A 21,009-nucleotide genomic window follows, 5' to 3' on the forward strand; every position below is an offset into this window, starting at 1 on the left:
AGGTATAATGGTTATACTTGAGAAAACTTAGTATACCCCAGAAGGAGTGTAAAAATAAACAGATCTGGAAGGATTATAGCTAATAAAAATGCCTACGACTACCCCGGTACACCTTAAAACAGGGTGTACCTACATACTCTAGGCTTTTTTCTGTCCCCCTTAAGAAAGTTGTGTGGTCAGTGTAACGAACGCCCGTTAGTCTATTCCCGAACTGCCTGAGTGATTATAGCTCGGGTGTTGAGTCGAACGATTCTTCATATGAATGACAGTCTCCCAAGAGGTACCCAATCATCAGCCGAAAGTTGATGAAGGGTGTAACAGGAATGATTTAAATGGGTGCCACACTGGCTTTTATGCAAGTACCAATGCAAGGGGCACTCCCTCATGGACCTTGTGGGGGACAGGGACACAAAGTTTACAGCCAATGATAATAATAATAATTGAGTCAGATAAAGTAATAACTCTATCTCCAGGCAGAAAAACCACATGTTTTATAAAACTTGAAACGTACCCCAAAACACATACAATCCCCATAAAAGTTATATTCTCTGATAGCCCTGATCTGGGTGACCAACATACCCCAAAAAATCACCCAGATCAGATCAGGGGTTTACGAGTTTCATGGAGGTCTTAGTTTGACTGACCGCACACGAGGCTCCTGCCTAGAAACGGTTCCATGAGTTTAGGCTGTGCGGTCGGTCTATTTCAGAAAGTCTCAAAACGAATAAATGCACGAATGGTATCCCCTGGCTCATAGTTGCGTTTGTTCTCCTAGTTTGTGGGAACAAAACTACTGAACAGCGCTCTCCTAGCTGTTTGGCAAAAGGAAGCAGGCGTTCATATGGTTTGACCGGTGTTCGGGAAGTCGAGTGTCCGATTTTAGTTCCAGACACTCGATGACCAAGTCCTGCTGCTTCCTTTCGTGCGAACAAGATTGCCACCCTTTTCTCCTGCATGTGGCGTTCGACTATACAAACGGCGGCCACACATGGGGAGCACTAATTCCTTGTTCTCTTTGTAGTTAACGAGCCAGGAGGGTGGTCTGTGTTCGGTAGTTTCAGGGTAATTTCTTCAGTCAGGAGCTCTTATTTATTGGGCTTCTTCTGGGTTCCAGTTTTTTGAGTATAACTGTATTATACCTTCTTAGTTATTAGTATTTGGGGGTATGCTTTCCCCAGCTCATTGCCTCCTTTTATACCATCCACATTTTAAGTTTTCACGTTTGTTTTTTGATGTGCAGGTATATTTGTGTCATCCTTGCATGTACTTGTTTGTTTTTATGTATCCCAATAAAGCTTTGTTCAAACTTGTTTTTAATTTTTATATCCCCAGTCCTATTATCTTCTAGTCTTCATGCCCAGAAGCTTTTTAAATTTTTTTTTTAGAACATTACTATTTTAATACTTTTTTTTTTAGCTTTTTCATTAAAGTAACACTATATTGTCAGGTATATAAACATTGTAGTATTTTAGGTGAACAGTCGTGTTCCGATTGTGCTAAAAATTTAATTTTACTCACCTTTTCTCCCATGCTGCGGTTGGCCAATCCTCAATGGCTGATATGTGAAAGCATTGGGAGGCTATTACGCATGTGCACCCAAACACTGCTGCTCCAGTCAGAATTTCTTAATAGAGATGTATTGAATCAATGTATCTCTATGGAGAACATTGAGTGTCACACTGAACGCTGCAGCACTGGACTAGGAAGCACCTCTAGTGACTGCCACTAGAGGTGTAACTATGGAGCAATGTAAACACTGCCCTTTTCTGAAAACACTGCAAGGGCGTGCTATAGACACCAGAGCCACTACATTAAGCTGTATTGGTTCTGCTGACGATACTGTCCCCGTCATGGTGTCCGTACAGAGGTTAAAGCTACACATTTGTCAGCAAAAATAGTTGTGTATACATTTTGTCCTATTTTGTTTAGTATCCTATAATGCTAGATGTGTCTGCATGCTGGTTGTTTTAGAAACATGCACTTAGTGTGTATGTGTGTCTCGCACTCACCTAACCACTTTTACTGAATATCATGGCAGCTTAGAGGTGGGATTGTTTGCTTAGTATCCCTCTTTTAATCATACACATGCTGTCTGTTTCAATAGTGTAATGTATAGGTATGATTTTTCATATCTACCACAAATATCTTTCTTTTTATACTTTTTTCTCTTGCGTTTTGCTAACTCTTAAAGGAGATATTTGAGGAGCTGTTGAGTGTTCAGTATAATAGACATAAAATGTACTATTTATTGTATGTTGGTTTTAGTATGATATATCTGTAAACTAGTCAAGATAATCCACTATCAATTTAGATCACTCTAATGATTTTTAAATGTAAGCTGTGGATTAAAGATAACACGAGCAAAGTTTGTGATTCTTGACTAAACAATACACATCAAAAATAAATACTTGTGCATATAACTCATTATCATGCCTCCACCTTACAATAATACCCTTCATAACTCAAATACCTATCGTCGTACTATGCATTGATCAGCCACAACACTGAAAGCACCTGCCATATAGCGTGTAGGTCCTCTTCTTGCTGCCAAAACAGCACTTTCAGCTACAGTAGCTTTCATTCCACACATGCATCAATGAGTCTTGGGCACCCCTGACCAGGGGCGGACTGAGAACCCTCAGGGCCCCCGGGCAAAATAAATCAAGGGCCCCCTTACAGGCCCCACCCATACTCCGCAGCAAGCGCCACCCATGTCCCGCCTCCATGCACCGCCTCCAGCCACACCCTACACAATCTTTTAGACACAAGGAACAAAAGTGCAATAATCCCTTCAAGGCCCCAGTAGAGACTACAATTGAGGGCTAATGGGCCATGGAGGGGGGTCTTTCTAGCAGAGGCTATCTCAGTGTCCTTTAGAGAGTGTGTTAGAAAGAATCCCCTCCAGGCCCTATTAGAGACTACAATGGAGTCTAATAGGCTTGGAAGGGGGTCTTTCTAACAGAGGCCATCTCAGTGTCCCTGCTGGAAACAGTCGCCTCCAGGCCCCAGTAGAGACTACAATTGAGGGCTAATGGGCCATGGAGGGGGGGAGCATTCTAGCAGAGGCTATCTCAGTGTCCTTTAGCTGTGGGCTTGCTGGCTGCGGCTGGCAGGCTGTGGCTTGCTGGCTGGCAGGCTGTGGCTTGCTGGCTGCGGTTGGCAGGCTGTTGGGTTGCTGGCTGGCTGTCTACTGGCCAGCCTGTGGGTTGGCTGGCTTGCTGGCTACTGGGGCACTCGTAGATTATTTAAAGAAATAATCCATGCACAATAACCACTACTACTCTGTGTAGTCGTTATGGTGCCAGGAGGGCCGGGCCTCCCTCCCAGAGTAAGTAGTCAAACCGTTTAAGAACAGTTTGACAACTTACCTGGGGTCTGCTGGGATATGAGGCTGTAGTAGGGTATAGGAGCAGTGGTGCAATGTGTAAGGGGTGCAGTCTGTGTGAAAGGTTCAGTGTGTGTGTGAGGGGGTGTAGTGTGTGAATGTGTAGGGTGTGTGGGGCAATGTGTGTACGAGGGGGCTGTGTATGTGTGTGGCAATGTTAGTATGGGGGGCTGTGTGTGTATGGGTGGGCAGTGTATGTGTGTGTGTGTGAGGCAATGTGTGTAAATGTGTATGGTGTGTGTGGGGGCAGTGTGTGTGTATGGGGGGCAGTGTGTGAATGTGTATGGTGTGGGGGCAGTGTGTTTATGGGGCTAAAGTTCACTCTCACCACTGCGACCACCAGGAATACCTGGTGGTCACAGTGTTGAGAGTGAACTCTAGCCCGTAGCTCCAGGGCTAGAGTTTACTCTTGCAAGAGCCGTAACGTTGCCGTGGTAACCGCGGCAACGATCTGTGCTCGCGCAAGAAGGACCCAGAGGAGCTGCAGGCTGAGCTCCCGGGTCCTCTCTTCCTCCCTCCCCTGCCGGCTGCCCGCACGGTGCCTGCGGACAGGGGAGGGGGCAATTGCCCTCCTCTTACTCCCCCCTCCCCCCTCTTCTTACTCCCCCTTCTTACTCCCACTCTCTTCTTACCCCCATTCTTACTCTCCCCTCTTCTTACTCCCCCCTCCCCCTCTCTTTACTCCCCCTTCTTACTCTCCCCATCTTCTTACTCCCCCTCCCCCTCTTCTTACTCCCACCTCTTCTTACCCCCTCCCCCCTCTTCTTACCCCCTCCCCGCTCTTCTTACCCCCCTCTTCTTACTCCCCCTTCCTCTTTTTACTCCCCCTCCCCTCTTCTTACCCCCTTTACATCCCCCCTCTCTTCTTAATCTCCCCTCTTCTTACCCCCTCCCCCTCTTCTTACTCCCCCCTTCCTCTTTTACTCCCCCTCCCCCTCTTCTTACTCCCCCCTCCCTTCTTACCCCCTCCCTCTTCTTACCCCCTCCCTCCCTCTTCTTACCCCCTCCCTCTCTCTTCTTACCCCCTCCCTCTCTCTTTTTATCCCCCCTACTCCCCTCTCTCTTTTTATCCCCCCTACTCCCCTCTCTCTTTTTACCCCCCTCCCTCTCTCTTTTTACCCCCCTCTCTCTTTTAACCCCCCTCTCTCTTTTAACCCCCCTCTCTTTTAACCTCCCCTCTCTCTTTTAACCTCCCCTCTCTCTTTTAACCTCCCCTCCCTCTCTCTTTTAACCCCTCCTCTCTCTTTTAACCCCCTCTCCCTCTTTTAACCCCCCTCCCTCTCTCTTTTAACCCATCTCTTTTAACAACCCCCCCTCTCTTTTAACCCCCCTCCCTCTCTCTTTTAACCCCCCTCCCTCTCTCTTTTAACCCCCCTCCCTCTCTCTTTTAACCCCCCTCCCTCTCTCTTTAAACCCCCCTCCCTCTTTTTACCCCCCCTCTCTCTTTTACCCCCCCCTCTCTCTTTTAACCCCCCTCCCTCTCTCTTTTAACCCCCCTCCCTCTCTCTTTTAACCCCCCCTCCCTCTCTCTTTTAACCCCCCCCCCTCTCTCTTTTAACCCCCTCCCCTCCCCTCCCCTCCCTCCCTCTCTCTTTTTACCCCCTCCCCGTAGCGTGGCCGAGAGGCTCTGCGTCCGCGGTGCCGGCCGGATTGATAGGAAGGTGCACACACACTGAGTGTGCACCTTCCTGTCAGTCCGGCCGGGTACAGGAAACAGAAACTCCTGTTCCGCGCGGAACAGGAGTTTCTGTTTCCTGTACCCGGCCGGACTGACAGGAAGGTGCACACTCAGTGTGTGTGCACCTTCCTATCAATCCGGCCGGCACTGCGGACGCAGAGCAGCTCGGCCACGCTACGGGGAGGGGAGGTGAGAAGCTGCAGCCGCCTGAGCGCTCTTAAGAGAGCGCTCAGGCGGCTGCAGCATTTAAAGGGGCGGCCGGGCCCCCTGATGGCGGGCCCCCCTCCCGGCCGGGCCCTCGGACCATGTCCGAAGTGCCCGACCGGTCAGTCCGCCCCTGCCCCTGACCCTGATATCGATTCACTGGTTGTCCTTCCTTGCACCACTTATAGATACTAACCACTGCATACTGGGAACACCCCACAAGACTTGTCGTTTTGGAAATACTAACCATAACTATTTGGCCCTTTTCAAAGTCACTCAGATCTTAAATTGCATGTTCATAACATCTAGGCATATAATTTCTAATTAGTGGGGTAATAGCAGCTTGATCCAAGGAGATATCTAAATGCCATTTTGGGGTCAAGAAGGAATTTTTTCCTAGTTTGTTGCAAAATTTTGGATCAACGGCAAAAACATATGTGAGGAAGGCTGAACTTGATGTACACAAGTCTCTTTTCAGCTACCGTATATACTCGAGTATAAGCCGACCCGAATATAAGCCGAGGCCCCTAATTTTATCCCAAAAAACTGGGAAAACTTATTGACTCGAGTATAAGACTAGGGTGGGAAATGCAGCAGCTACTGGTAAATTTCTAAATAAAATTAGATCCTAAAAAAATATATATTAATTGAATATTTATTTACAGTGTGTGTATAATGAATGCAGTGTGTGCGTATGTGTGTGTGTGTATGAGTGCAGCGTGTGTGTGCATGAGTGCAGCGTGTGTGTGCATGAGTGCAGCGTGTGTGTGCATGAGTGCAGCGTGTGTGTGCATGAGTGCAGCGTGTGTGTGCATGAGTGCAGCGTGTGTGTGCATGAGTGCAGCGTGTGTGTGCATGAGTGCAGCGTGTGTGTGCATGAGTGCAGCGTGTGTGTGCATGAGTGCAGCGTGTGTGTGCATGAGTGCAGCGTGTGTGTGCATGAGTGCAGCGTGTGTGTGCATGAGTGCAGCGTGTGTGTGCATGAGTGCAGCGTGTGTGTGCATGAGTGCAGCGTGTGTGTGCATGAGTGCAGCGTGTGTGTGCATGAGTGCAGCGTGTGTGTGCATGAGTGCAGCGTGTGTGTGCATGAGTGCAGCGTGTGTGTGCATGAGTGCAGTGTGTGAATGCAGTGTGTGCAGGGCCGGTGCAAGGATATTTGCCGCCGTAGGCAAAAAATTTTTTGCCGCCCCCTCCCCCCCCATATGTCCTGACTTCCCCTCCTCCTCCCTCAGTGGTCCTTACCTCCCCACCCCCGTGTTCCTTCACTCCCCCCCCAGTGGTCCTTACCCCCTCCCCTCCCCTAGTGGTCCTTACTTCCCCCTCCCCTCCCATAGTGGTCCTTATCCCACCCCCTCCCTCTCATAGTGGTCCTTATCCCCCTTCTCCCTCCCATAGTGTTCCTTATCCCCCCCCCTCCCTCCCATAGTGGTCCTTATCCCCCCCCTCCCTCCCATAGTGGTCCTTATCCCCCCCTCCCTCCCATAGTGGTCCTTATCCCCCCCCTCCCTCCCATAGTGGTCCATATACCCCCCCTCCCTCCCATAGTGGTCCATATAGCCCCCCCTCCCTCCCATAATGGTCCTTATCCCACCCCCTCCCTCCCATAGTGGTCCTTATCCCACCCCCTCCCTCCCATAGTGGTCCTTATACCCCCCTCCCTCCCATAGTGGTCCTTATCTCACCCCCTCCCATAGTGGTCCTTATCCCACCCCCCTCCCATAGTGGTCCTTATCCCCCCCCTCCATCCCATAGTGGTCCTTATACCCCCCTCCCTCCAATAGTGGTCCTTATCCCCCCCCTCCATCCCATAGTGGTCCTTATACCCCCCTCCCTCCCATAGTGGTCCTTATACCCCCCTCCCTCCCATAGTGGTCCTTATACCCCCCTCCCTCCCATAGTGGTCCTTATACCCCCCTCCCTCCCATAGTGGTCCTTATACCCCCCTCCCTCCCATAGTGGTCCTTATACCCCCCTCCCTCCCATAGTGGTCCTTATACCCCCCTCCCTCCCATAGTGGTCCTTATACCCCCCTCCCTCCCATAGTGGTCCTTATACCCCCCCTCCCTCCCATAGTGGTCCTTATACCCCCCCCCTCCCTCCCATAGTGGTCCTTATACACCCCCTCCCTCCCATAGCGGTCCTTATACCCCCCCTCCCTCCCATAGCGGTCCTTATACCCCCCTCCCTCCCATAGTGGTCCTTATACCCCCCCTCCCCCTCCCATAGTGGTCCTTATACCCCCTTTTTTTTTTTTATTAATTTTTTTTTTTTTTTTTTTTCTTATTTTATTTATATATTTTTTTTCGTCCCCCCTCCCTGCTTGATATATGGCAGGGAGGGGGGCTCTCCTTCCCTGGTGGTCCAGTGTCATTGGCAGTTCAGTGGGGGGAGAGGGGGGCTGGCAGAGCTGTACTTACCTTTCCTGCAGCTCCTGTCAGCTCTCTCCTCCTCCGCGCGGTCTGTGCAGCTCCCTCTGTCAGCTCCCACTGTAAGTCTTGCGAGAGCCGCGGCTCTCGCGAGACTTACACTGGGAGCTGACCGAGGTGCTGAACGGACGGCGCGGAGGAGGAGAGAGCTGACAGGAGCTGCAGGAAAGGTAAGTACAGCTCTGCCAGCCCCCCTCTCCCCCCAGTCTGTATTATGGCAATGCAAATTGCCATAATACAGACTCTGACTCGAGTATAAGCCGAGTTGGGGTTTTTCAGCCCAAAAAATGGGCTGAAAAACTCTGCTTATACTCGAGTATATACGGTATGTAACTATATGTGTTAGAAGCAGGAAAAATGCAAGCAAAAAGAACTTCCTGTTCACATGCTGCTTAATGTATCAAACCCCTTAATAGGTACCATTGTAACAATATAATCGATGTTATTCAATTCACCTATCTGGTTTTAATGTTGCTGATCAGTGTATATGTTGGCACTTTTTTTTTTTTTTTTTTTTTTTTTTAAGCTTGAATGTATATAGTGTTCAAGTAGGAATTGATTAAAGGGATTCTATAGTGCCAGGAAACCTAGAATGTGACGGCAGATAAGAACCATTCGGCCCATCTAGTCTGCCCAATATTTCAAAATACTTTTAATTAGTACCTGGCCTTATCATATAGCTAGGATAGCCTTATCCCTATCCCACGCATGCTTAAACTCCCTCACTGTGTTAACATCTACCACTTCAGCTGGAAGGCTATTCCATGCAATCACTACCCTATTAGTAAAGTAATACTTCCTGATATTATTTTTGCACCTTTGCCCCTCCAATTAAAGTCCTCTTGTTGTGGTAGTTTTTCTTCTTTTAAATATATTCTCCTCCTTTACTGTGTTGATTCCCTTTATGTATTTAAATGTTTCTACCATATCCCCTTGTCTCGTCTTTCCTCCAAGCTATACATGTTAAGATCTTTTAACCTTTCCTTGTAAGTTTTATCCTGCAATCCATGAACCAGCTTCTGCGTACAATACTCCAAGTGAGGTCATTGATTCAAACGGCATTTGGCCCCGATCCATCCTACCTCCTTGCCGGTTTTAGTCAATCCAGTGGTTTCTCTATGGGAAAGCACTGGATTGGGTAAAAATCTGCAATTCTGATTTCATCAAGGTAGTGGGGCGGGGCCAGCGCCCGCAGACCCATGCAGCGCTGGAATTAAGATGAGTTTTTTTTTATTCTTTTTAAGTGGGCTGAGCTAGGCTCAGGAATACATGTTTCTGTTCCTGACCCTATAGTGTTCCTTTAACAAAGAATTTAGATCTACTTCAAGCTCGAGTTGTCATCTAGATTTCATTTTTAATAAGTTATTAATTTCTATCTTTTTCTAAAGGAAAAAAAGTTTTAATATTTCACTCAGAATATTAAAAAAAACATTTTAGATCTTGTAACAGTTTGCCTTACTCAACAATTTCAAGTATTGTGCAGAATCGAGCAAAGAATTTCTCAACATGCTTTTGTATGCACACTTAATGGAATGTGAACACATGATTTAGGGATTGTATCTTAAAATCTTGCTATATGCAACCAAATGTCCCCTTACTTGCTTAATGTTTGTCATCTATCTATTTGCAATGAGGATGGCTTCTAAGAAGGCATTCAATTTTACACACCTTTTTAGAAACTGAAAGTATTTCAATTGTTCCAACTGATATGGTTGTGCTTTCATTAAGTGTTCTTGCATAGCAAGACCACTTAATGTTATCTCACATATATATTAAGTGTTCTTGCATAGCAAGACCACTAAATGTTATCTCACACATATATTATTATTATTATAGCCAAATTTGCCACCCTAACTCCTCCCACAGTTTTTACACTACATAGACAAAAATATACCAAAACGTGCAGATTGTTCCCGATCGGATTGCTATTACCGTATATACTCGAGTATAAGCCGAGTTTTTCAGCCCATTTTTTGGGCTGAAAAACCCCAACTCGGCTTATACTCGAGTCAAGGTCTGTATTATGGCAATTTACATTGCCATAATACAGACTGGGGGGAGAGGGGGGCTGGCAGAGCTGTAACTTACCTATCCTGCAGCTCCTGTCAGCTCTCTCCTCCTCCGCGCCGTCCGTTCAGCACCTCGGTCAGCTCCCAGTGTAAATCTCGCGAGAGCCGCGGCTCTCGCGAGACTTACAGTGTGAGCTGATAGAAGGAGCTGCACGGACGGCGCAGAGGAGGAAAGAGCTGACAGGAGCTGCAGAACAGGTAAGTTACAGCTCTGCCAGCCCCCCTCTCCCCCCCACTGAACTGCCACTGGACCACCAGGGAAGGAGAGCCCCCCTCCCTGCCATGTATCAAGCAGGGATGGGGGACGAAAAATAAATAAAAATATAAATAAAATAAATAATAATTAAAAAAAATAATAATAAAAAAAGGGGGTATAAGGACCACTGGGGGGGGGGGGGGGGTATAAGGACCACTATGGGAGGGAGGGGGGGTATAAGGACCGCTATGGGAGGGAGGGGGGGTATAAGGACCGCTATGGGAGGGAGGGGGGGGATAAGGACCACTATGGGAGGGAGGGGGGGGATAAGGACCGCTATGGGAGGGAGGGGGGGTATAAGGACCGCTATGGGAGGGAGGGGGGGGATAAGGACCACTATGGGAGGGAGGGGGGTATAAGGACCACTAGTGGAGGGAGGGGGGTATAAGGACCACTAGGGGAGGGAGGGAGGGTATAAGGACCACTAGGGGAGGGATGGGGGTGGGGTATAAGGACCACTAGGGGAGGGATGGGGGGGATAAGGACAACTAGGGGAGGGATGGGGGGGATAAGGACCACTAGGGGAGGGATGGGGGGATAAGGACCACTAGGGGAGGGAGGGGGGGGGATAAGGACCACTATGGGAGGGAGGGGGGGGGATAAGGACCACTATGGGAGGGAGGGGGGATAAGGACCACTATGGGAGGGAGGGGGGGATAAGGACCACTATGGGAGGGAGGGGGGGGATAAGGACCACTATGGGAGGGAGGGGGGGATAAGGACCACTATGGGAGGGAGGGGGGGGGGGAGAAAAGGAACACTATGGGAGGGAGGGGGGGATAAGGACCACTATGGGAGGGAGGGGGGGATAAGGACCACTATGGGAGGGAGGGGGATAAGGACCACTATGGGAGGGAGGGGGGGATAAGGACCACTATGGGAGGGAGGGGGGGGATAAGGACCACTATGGGAGGGGAGGGGGAAGTAAGGACCACTAGGGGAGGGGAGGGGGAAGTAAGGACCACTAGGGGAGGGGAGGGTAAGGACCACTAGGGGAGGGGTGAGTCAGGAACACGGGGGTGGGGAGGTAAGGACCACTGAGGGAGGAGGAGGGGAGGTCAGGACATATGGGGGGGGGGGCAAATATCCTTGCACCGGCCCTGCACACACTGCATTCATACACTGCATTCATACACACACACACTGCATTCATACACACACACACTGCATTCATACACACACACACTGCATTCATACACACACACACTGCATTCATACACACACACACTGCACTCATACACACACACACTGCACACACACACTGCACTCATACACACACGCTGCACTCATACACACACGCTGCACTCATACGCACACACGCTGCACTCATACGCACACACTGCATTCTTTATACACACACTGTAAATAAATATTCAATTAATATATTTTTTTTAGGATCTAATTTTATTTAGAAATTTACCAGTAGCTGCTGCATTTCCCACCCTAGTCTTATACTCGAGTCAATAAGTTTTCCCAGTTTTTTGGGGAAAAATTAGGGGCCTCGGCTTATATTCGGGTCGGCTTATACTCGAGTATATACGGTACTTTGTGGAACGTTTTGCCGAATGGTTCACGGAATATTGTTGTTCTTGTGGTGAAATTTGTCCCATAGGAATGAATGGCAAAGCTAGAGTGGGAGCTGGCAAAAGCTGAAAAATCAGGACAAGATCAGGCACGAGCCGCGCACGCATTCAGCCAGTCCATAGGAAAGCATTCACACGAAAAATCACAGTGAGAAGCGCGGAAGCGCCTCTAGCGGCTGTCAATGAGACAGCCACTAGAGGCTGGATTAACCCTATTATAAACAGAGAAACTGCTATGTTTATAGAAAAAAGGGTTAAACCTAGCTGGACATGGCACCCAGACCACTTCATTAAGCCGAAGTGGTCTGGGTGCCTATAGTGGTCATTTAAGCATGGTACTGTCATAGGTTGCCACCTTTGCAAGCAAGTGTGTGATATTTCATCCCTGCTAGATATTAGTCAACTGTAAGTGGTATTATAGGAATGTGCATTGGGAAGCCTGTGATTGGACAGTCACAGAAAGTCTGGGCTGGGGAAAAAAAGAAATGGCTTGCAATGGCTACAAACTAGAGATCTAAGATGTTATTAGATATACGACCAAATGGGTAAAAAAAAAAGCACAGCACAATGCATGCATGTTTTTCACGGAGCGTCTTTTTCTTTTATTTGGCAGCGGAGCATCCCTTTAACCTTTTAAGGGTCAAGGCAATATATTTTCCATGTTCTGCATGGCATTTTAAAATCATAATACTGTTCTCTTTTACTCCAATTAAACACATACAGTCATGGGGGGCAAAAAGTCCACATTCTTTAAATTCTATGGTGTTTATATAACAATCATCTAGCTGTTCCTTAACAGGTCTTAAAATTTAGGTAAATACAACCTTAAACACATGTCATATTACACCATGTCATGATTTATTTAACAAAATTAAAGCCAAAATGGAAAAGCCATGTGTGAACTAAATACACTCTTACTGCTTCCATAGAGATTAGAAGGCTACGTAGCAGAAAGGTACTGCTAATCAAATGTCCTTGATTAATTCATAATAAAGTGACTACCTCTTTAAAATCCAAAGTATTAACAGCTTGCTGGTCTAGAACATTCAGGTGTGTGTTGGAACAATGCCAGGGAGGAAAGACCTCAACATTGATCTTAAAAAGAAAATATTGTTTCTACCCATTAAACTGGAAAGGGTTATAAGACAATGCCAAAAAACAATTTAAGCCAATCATTGTACAGTGAGAAATATTATTCAAAAGCGGAAATCATTGAAAAAATTCGCCCCAAGGTCAGACAGTGCAATTCTCTGAGAAATTGCAAAAATTCCAAGTTACATCTCAGACCCTACACGCCTCAGTTGGCATGTTAAATGTTAATTTTCATGACCGTACAATTAGAAATAGACTAAGAGAGTATGGTTTGTTTGGAAGGGTTGCCAGGAGAAAACCTCTTCTCTCTAAAAAGAACATGGCAGCACAACTAAGCTTTGCAAAGTTGTTGCAGAAGTATTTTGGTTTAAGATGCAATGTCCTTTGGACAGACAAGACCAAAGTGGAGATGTTTAGCCATAATGCACAGCGCCACGTTTGGCGAAACCCAAACACAGCTTATCAGCACAAAGACCTCATACCAAGTGTCAAGCATGGTGGTGGGCTGATGATTTAGGTTTGCTTTGCAGCCACAGGGCATGGGACCATGAACTCCTCTGTAGACAGCATAGCTTGGCTTAAATTTAGTCATACAACAGGGCAGTGATCGCAAACATGCCAACAAATCTACAACAGAGTAAGAAAAGAATCAAGGTGGGGCAATGACCCAAAGACCAGACCTCAACCTGATTCTGTGGCGGGACCTTAAGAGAGTTGTGCGAGTAAACCTCAGTGAACTGAGGCAACATAGTAAAGAACAGTGTGCAAAAATTTCTCCACAACAATGTGAAAGATAGAACATGATTACTTCAAGTTAAAGCTGCTAATATTGGTTCTACAAGCTATTAAATCCTAAAGTGTACTTGGTTTTTCACGCATGTCTTCTCAATTTTGGTTTTATTTCTGTTAAATCATGACACGGTACAATATGTGATGTGTTGCTCATCTGATGTTGTATTTACCTAATTTTAAGACCTGCTACGGAACAGGTGATTATGTCCTGACATGTAAAACTGTATAATTTAAAGGAACACTTTAGTCACCTAAACAACTTAAGCTTAATAAAGCAGTTTTAGTGTATATATCATGCCTCTCAGGTTTTACTGCTCAATTCACTGTCATTTTAGGAGTTAAATCACTTTGTTTCTGTTTATGCAACCCTAGCCACACCTCCCCTGGCTATGATTGACAGAGCCTGCATGAAATAAGAAACTGGTTTCACTTTCAATTAGATGTAATTTACCTTAAACAATGTTATCTCTTGCTCTGTAAATTGAACTTTGATCACATACAGGGAGCTCATGCGGGGTCTAGCAAGCTATTAATTAACATAGTAGGGGATAAGAAAATCTAAGTTAAATAGAACTTGCAATAAATAAAGGATACATATTAGATGACTATTTACAGGAAGTGTTTAGGAAGGCTGTGCAAGTCACATGCAGGGAGGTGTTATTAGGGTGCATAAACAAAGTGATTTACCTCCTAAATGGCAGAGGATTGAGCAGTGAGGCTGCAGGGGCATGTTCTATACACCAAAACTGCTTCATTAAGCTAAAGTTGTTTTGGTGACTATAGTGTCCCTTTTAAAGAGTGTGTACTTTCTTTTTCCCATTACTGTATATGGCTGAAGTATCCTACCAGATAGTAAATGTATGTTAGGTCTTCTCTTTTCTTCTTTTTGCTATTTTTTTTTTTATTTTCTTTTTACATTTCATTTACATATTTTCTTTCTATACTTGATGAAATTATTATTAAATCTCTATATATCTTTTTTTAGGGTGGCAATTGCCCTTGTCTGTTATGGGCACGTTACTGCTAAATCCAAAATTGACTGCTTCATACTATTTCTTCTTGAAATGTTTGACAGCTATTGTGATCTATTTTAAAAAATAAAAATGTAAACTCTTTTTTTTGTACCCCTACTTAAATGCTGCTTTTTCAGTTAGAATGCCTTAACTTCTAGTTTTAGATAACCCTTTTTTCACATTGTACTACCCCTCTTGTCAGGCTTATAGATTCTTTTAATCCAGTACACCACCAATACGGACAATATTTTCTTTTATCTAACTGAACCCCACTTCCTATACATTGTCAGCATGTTTGAGCAGTGCACTCATCACTTGTCTACTCACATAAATATTTCACCACTTATTTGTATGTTTACACTTTACGATATGTTGCCACTTAATGATGGCAATGATGTAAGAGCAAACTTGGAATATAGTAGAGTTTTTGCCTGAAAAGTTTATTACCATAAACTACAGGTTGGATTTGATTTAAATCACTAGTCAGTAGGACTATTTTAAATCCTAATGTTTAAACGTAGACTCATTCTTGCTAGTTATTTATAATTTAAATATATTTTTACCTGATGATGATTACATATTTAGAATAACTTTTTAAATTAGTTTAGCAGTTATACCAAAACTGATTTTGTTATATTCCATGAGAAATGCATATATATATGATGCATGTATTGCAAGTTGAACGATATCCAGTTTAATAAGTTAATCTGTAAGATTTGGAAAACAATTGCCTTCAAAGTGAACCTGTTATGGATATATAGCATACATCACATTGAATACACCATATATCACACAGATGCATGGAGTATTTAGTGTAAAATATAAAGATTCTCCCCTTTTCTCCGTTCCAGCACCACTTTGAGTGTTATGCTTCAGCTAACACCCACCTCCTGGCTGTTATCGGCTTTGCCTGTGCTCCTCCTGCAGTTTTCTTTGACTTCCCCAAGCAGAACAAATCTCGTCCGTGACGTCGGCACTCTGACTTTATGTCAACACGGTAGTGTCGAAGTGACGTCATGTCATTCCGTTTCTATACTAGAAGTGCCGACTAGGCAGTTTCCATGGTTGCTATGGGTGGAGAACAGAGGGACCTCCTGTAGGGGTCTTTTATTTATTTATTTTTTTCTGCTTGCTCTTATCCGTCAAATCCTAGGCTTGGAATGACAGCTGGGAGAAAAATAGTTTTTTTTTAGTTTTTTTTTTATTTCTATACATTTGCTAGCAAAACTGCTAGCACAATGTATAAATAAAATCTTTGGCTCAATCGAATGAGCATAAATTGTTTGCAGCCTTACAGGTACCCTATAAGGTAATTGGTCATTGTATGTACAAATATTTGAAGAATTACAATGGGAATAGGTTTGCTTTGTATTTTTATGTCATGAAAATGTGAATGTTATCTCTGCAGGCAAGTTCAATTAGTTTAGATTAATGGAAATCATTTACCCAAAAAATTAAATTTGGCATGAATATACAGCCGAATGCTACAAAACCATTCCCAGTTTTATGCTGAAAAATCTTTGGACTATAATCTATTTTTTAAAATGTTTTTTTTTTTTTTTTTATTTGTTTTACATTATATAACTATCTTAATTAATCTGTTTCTCCATCCTGATAAATTGACAGATATTCTGTATTTTCTTATGGCCACACATGGTGGCAGCAATTAATACTTAAAATACTCCCTTAAAAAATTCTACCTGGGTTTTAAATGCATGTGCCCTGTGTTCTTGTAGGATACTTTATTGGAGCCCAAATAAACTGCTTAACTCTTGTTATAGTCTAAATACATGTTCCATATCCATTCATTCCCTTCTTTAGGCAGACAATCCCCAATAATCCATTAATTCCCTTCTTTAGGCTGACAACTTGGAGAATTCTCTTTTCATACCCGACCTCAAACTCCACAGCAACCCTTCAGCATTCAGTGTTTATTGTAATGTGCGTCACTGTGTTCTGGAGTGGCAAAGAAAGGAAACCTCCCTTATAATATCATCAAAGAGTTCAGTGCAAAGTGGAGAGTCTGATAGCGATGAGGAAGAAGAGTCCAAAGAACCACCGATCAAACTTCCAAAGGTAAGGTTTTGTTCTAATGCTAGAGCTGACCAAAGTTTTTGAATGTGTTTTTAATGATAAACAAGAGTTCCCAGCAGCTCATCTCCTCTGTTCTGTTCAGGCTAATGAAGTAGCTTTAGCCTAAGTAGCTGTGATTGGCTAAGGGTTTGACTTATTTCTGCCTATCACAGCAGCCCATTGCTTGTATTAAATGGTATGGCTAAGGAAAGTATAATCGCTGCTTTAGACCTCCCGTGGGGACCGGGTGGTAGAGGCCCTCACAGGCCTGCTGGGCACCGCTTCCCACTTTCCTGCAGGCAGTGAGAGCTGGAATCTCCAATTAGGAACTTCCATTAGTAGTTCTGTGCTTAGCCCTGCAGTGCAGGGCAAGCTCAGTGCCTGAGAGTGCAAACTTCTCAGTGAATATCAGGTAAGAAGTCAAACTGTTCTGAAATGGTTTGACTACTTTTAAATGTGGGCTCCTAGCATCATAGCCACTACAGTGCGTTGTATCGTTATGGTACTTGGAATTTTCCTTTTGTAATTGGGATTAAAAAGGAAGAAAAATAGATATTTATGTCCATTTCTTTGATGAATTTTTAGGCCACATCTGTCCCACTGTGCTGAAGATGCCATATTTATATGATGCTACTACCCTCAAGTACAATTCCCCACATATATTCCTTTGCCAGGTGTTTGTGGGACTTGTAGGATCACATAACAGACAAGTATCAATTTTGACATTTCACTCTACTTACTTCCCAAATGCTATCTAATGATGTGACAGCCTGTGTCACCATACTCCATACATTTTCACAACTGGACATTATTTTTAAACTTTTTTTTTTTTTTTTAAATATATTGCCAATGTTAAATAAAATGTGGTCGAGGCACTGCAGTAATTTATTTTTGTCATCTCACAGACTGCTTAATATATTAAATACTATGTTATATGGTTATTCATTAGAGTAGAGAATTTCAAAATAAACCAGACAAGTCTGTTTTTAATTGGTCTGTTGCATGTCATTCTAACTGTTCTACAATAGTAGTCCTATATATAGAAGTCTACCATTTCCAGTGTGCCAGCTTTATCAATATGATTATAGGAAATGTTATCATTCAATCATCATTTAGAGTTTCACTAAAGTAACTGTTCATTATTTTGGACTAAATTCATACCAAGAAATGGGGAAAGAGTTCACTTGACATGTAGGTGAGATTAAAAGGTGGGGAGAGGAGCATTTCCCAGGTCAATTATTCAATTTATGCAATCATTTGTTGAGAGTAAATGCAGGATCACACACTATGCCCATAGGCCCTTAGTTACATACAGCCTTATAACTTATCTTATGTATCACACCATATACTGTGTGTAGAAAAAGGAGATAAGCAAAAGTCCATTCGTTCGTAATTTTATAAAGAATATTTATTTTTTACGAGTGCTTTGCCAATTTTTAAACTGCTTAAGTGCTGGTTTTCCAAATTATCCTGCTGTGAATTCCTTTGCTTGATTTTTGTTTACTACATCCACTTGAAGATTGTACTTTTATTTTTTTTATTTTTTTATTTTGTTCTAGTACCTGTTCAAGAAAAAATAGTTTGTGTTAGTTTATGCCATTGACGAGCCTTATAACCTTTTCTGTAATGAAATCCTTTAGTCATGTGATATGGTTAATGATCCTAAATTAATGAAGATGGATAACTTCTATGCAATAATACTGCAGTTAATGTGATTTTACTTACTTGATCTTAAGAGTGGCGATGTAATAAAGTATAAAAAAATTATTGGAAAATGTACTGTGATAATATTTCTATCATAATTACAATTGTTTTTTATTTTAAAACTATTCTCCACTCAACCTTTACTCATGTTTGTAATTTTATTTCTTCTCTCTCCTGCAGATAATTGAGATTGGTTTATGTGAAGTGTTTGAACTGATCAAGGAGACCCGGTTTTCTCATCCATCATTATGTTTGAGGAGCTTACAGGCTTTGCTCAATGTCCTGCAGGGTCAGCAACCAGAAGGACTCCAGTCTGAACCTCCTGAAGTATTGGGTAAGATCTAGAATGCTCTCTATTCTTCTTTCAAAGGCTCTCAATCTAGAGCTATCCAAATCCTGAAGTGACATAATGCAATACTTTGAATGAGCCTAACACAGGTTGTATATCTGATGCAGCTGTAATGGGTACATTTACCTTTCTTTCAATTATTTGAAAGGGGGGTGTTAAGGGCCTCTGCAGACACAGCTGCATAATAATCCAAGAACATTTTTTTTTTTTTTTTTGCATTTCTAAATTAGTTTACCGCAGTATTTGGCAATTTTTTTTTTGTTGTGCCTTTTTAAAAACCAGTAATTAGAAGAATAGATAACTTTAAAACTTATTTGGTTAGTTATTTGTACCTTGCGTGATGTACATATTTCTACAGTTTTCAAGATAAATCCACATATACATTTTGAGTTATGGTCCTCTTTATAGGGGAACTGTTTTAAAGTGTGCTTGTCGTGGTACATACCAAATTAATAGTACGTTAAATTAAATCTGTACATTTCCCTGGTGGAATTTCTAGCAAATAAAATATTTGTTCAAAACCAGTCTCTCTCCCACCTACCAATCAGTTCTTTGGTATAGAACCCTATGTCAAAGATTTGCGTGACAAGGAAAAAACACTCCTAGCATAGCAACCAAAGTGCATGTGCTGTAATTGCTTTGGTTACATTGCTTAGGGAATATGAAAATTATGTCACTCCATTCAGATGCTGTTTTGCTGGCAATAAAGCCAGCATGTCTGCATCAAGTGGGATAGCCATTCTTGGTGAAGTGTTCCCAATTAGGGCAAACCAAACCAGATGTGTGCTATGAAGGAGATCCCAAATCTCAGTTTTAAAATGTACTGTGAGACCTGGCTGGCTGACCGAAAGGAAGTAATATTTGTAGTCAAAATAATAATTAAAAAAAAAGTACATCAATATATCACTTCATTTATTTCTATAAAAGTACATTTGAAATTACAGATAGGATATAGATATATAGCTAGATATATAGATATATCCTATGTTCATTAACAGAAATAATAAAGCACTCCTTATATTATTTTTTTTTACCTGCCTTAAAATAAAGTGTCTTGTTAACTGATTCCATACACCTAAGGGAGGGTATGTGAAATGGACAGTCTAACACTAGTGAAATGCCTTAACCAAGGTAATTTATGTGTGGTCTGAGACAAAAGTATGTCATGCAATTTTGTATACAAGTACATTTCACAAATTTAAATGTGTAAGAATTAGCAGAAACATTGTCACATTGTATGTGTAATTTCTATGCCTCAATGACTGAGTTTCAATATTTCCTCAGAATATTGATTGTTAAATAACTGTAGATGCTTGTGAACACATTGCAGTAATTGGTGTTGTGGGAACAGTTTTTTGACGATTGCTGACATTCTTCTCATTACAACAGTAGAGGGGTGCTTTAGTGTTTAACAATTATTGCAGATCTATAAATAATAAGCTTGTTTGGGCATAGCCAACAGATGTCATTACATGAGTACTGGCTATCCATTTGCTTTCTTCCATGCTTATTCCCACTATTATTTGATTGTAACTGTGAGATTGGTGAGGAAAATATTAAAGCATGTGTAATCCTTCTGTAACAAGTCTGTATAAAACAACCAGAGATATTTGGGATACGGCTGAGAAATAAGATATAGACGAAAGATAGCGCTTTAGGGTGCCTCCCCCGATAATAATGGGGGGCTGTTATCTTCCTCCAGTTGCTCCAGAAAGGTGGATGAAAAACAGGACTCCCAGGATGGTGGAAAAAATAAAACGGCTTTATTAAGGATGAAACATCACCCAGCAATAAAAATTGAAATATAGGCTTAAAATGAGGTCCTACGCGTTTCGTTCACAGTCTGGAACTTCCTCAGGGACTAAAATATTATACAGCAATAACAAAGTATAGAATACAGCCTAATCCCGCCCTCCCACCAGTCCTGTTTTATAGGGCTAACCCCTGAGTTGGTTGATGGTAATCTGGGCGTACTCCTCTGTTTCATCCTTCATTGGTGGAGTGGTTGATCGCATCCAGCTGACTTCTTTTCGTTTTGATTGCAGTCAAAAATTCCCGCGGTCTGTGTCAGCCGAAAACCAGAACCGGAAGTGAGCACTCACTTCCATGTTCCATTAAATCATGCGTTCCAACAGGGGAGGTCAAGATGTTAAGATATTTGATAGTGTGGCCATCTAGTGGTCGCCAGGGGAACAGTCCCAAATAGTAGGTGTTAGGAACAATCATGTATCTATCAAGACAAAACCTATCGGCAGCAACATGAAGAAATAGGATTATAAAGCATAAATCTATCATACTAAAATCCCCAATAATGTAAAAGTGTATGAACAAACTAAAAACCCAATATAGTTTATGAAAAACAGACGAGATCGATGTCTACATTTA

The 21,009-nt window shown here is 43.2% G+C and overlaps 1 protein-coding gene across 3 annotated transcripts in view; it reads left to right on the forward strand.

Annotated features, from left to right (window-relative positions):
• The window catches only part of MYCBP2 (MYC binding protein 2), a 240,277-nt gene that overhangs the window by 31,528 nt on the left and 187,740 nt on the right, over positions 1-21,009 (forward strand). For all 3 annotated transcript variants that reach the window (XM_063425851.1, XM_063425848.1, XM_063425854.1), the window contains exons 3-4: positions 16,359-16,574; positions 18,456-18,609. In XM_063425851.1, coding sequence (XP_063281921.1) covers positions 16,359-16,574; positions 18,456-18,609 — 370 coding nt within the window. The remainder of the gene's footprint in view (positions 1-16,358; positions 16,575-18,455; positions 18,610-21,009) is intronic.

Source organism: Pelobates fuscus, chromosome 1 (genome assembly GCF_036172605.1).
Source record: "Pelobates fuscus isolate aPelFus1 chromosome 1, aPelFus1.pri, whole genome shotgun sequence".
NCBI classification, from domain to species: domain Eukaryota; kingdom Metazoa; phylum Chordata; class Amphibia; order Anura; family Pelobatidae; genus Pelobates; species Pelobates fuscus.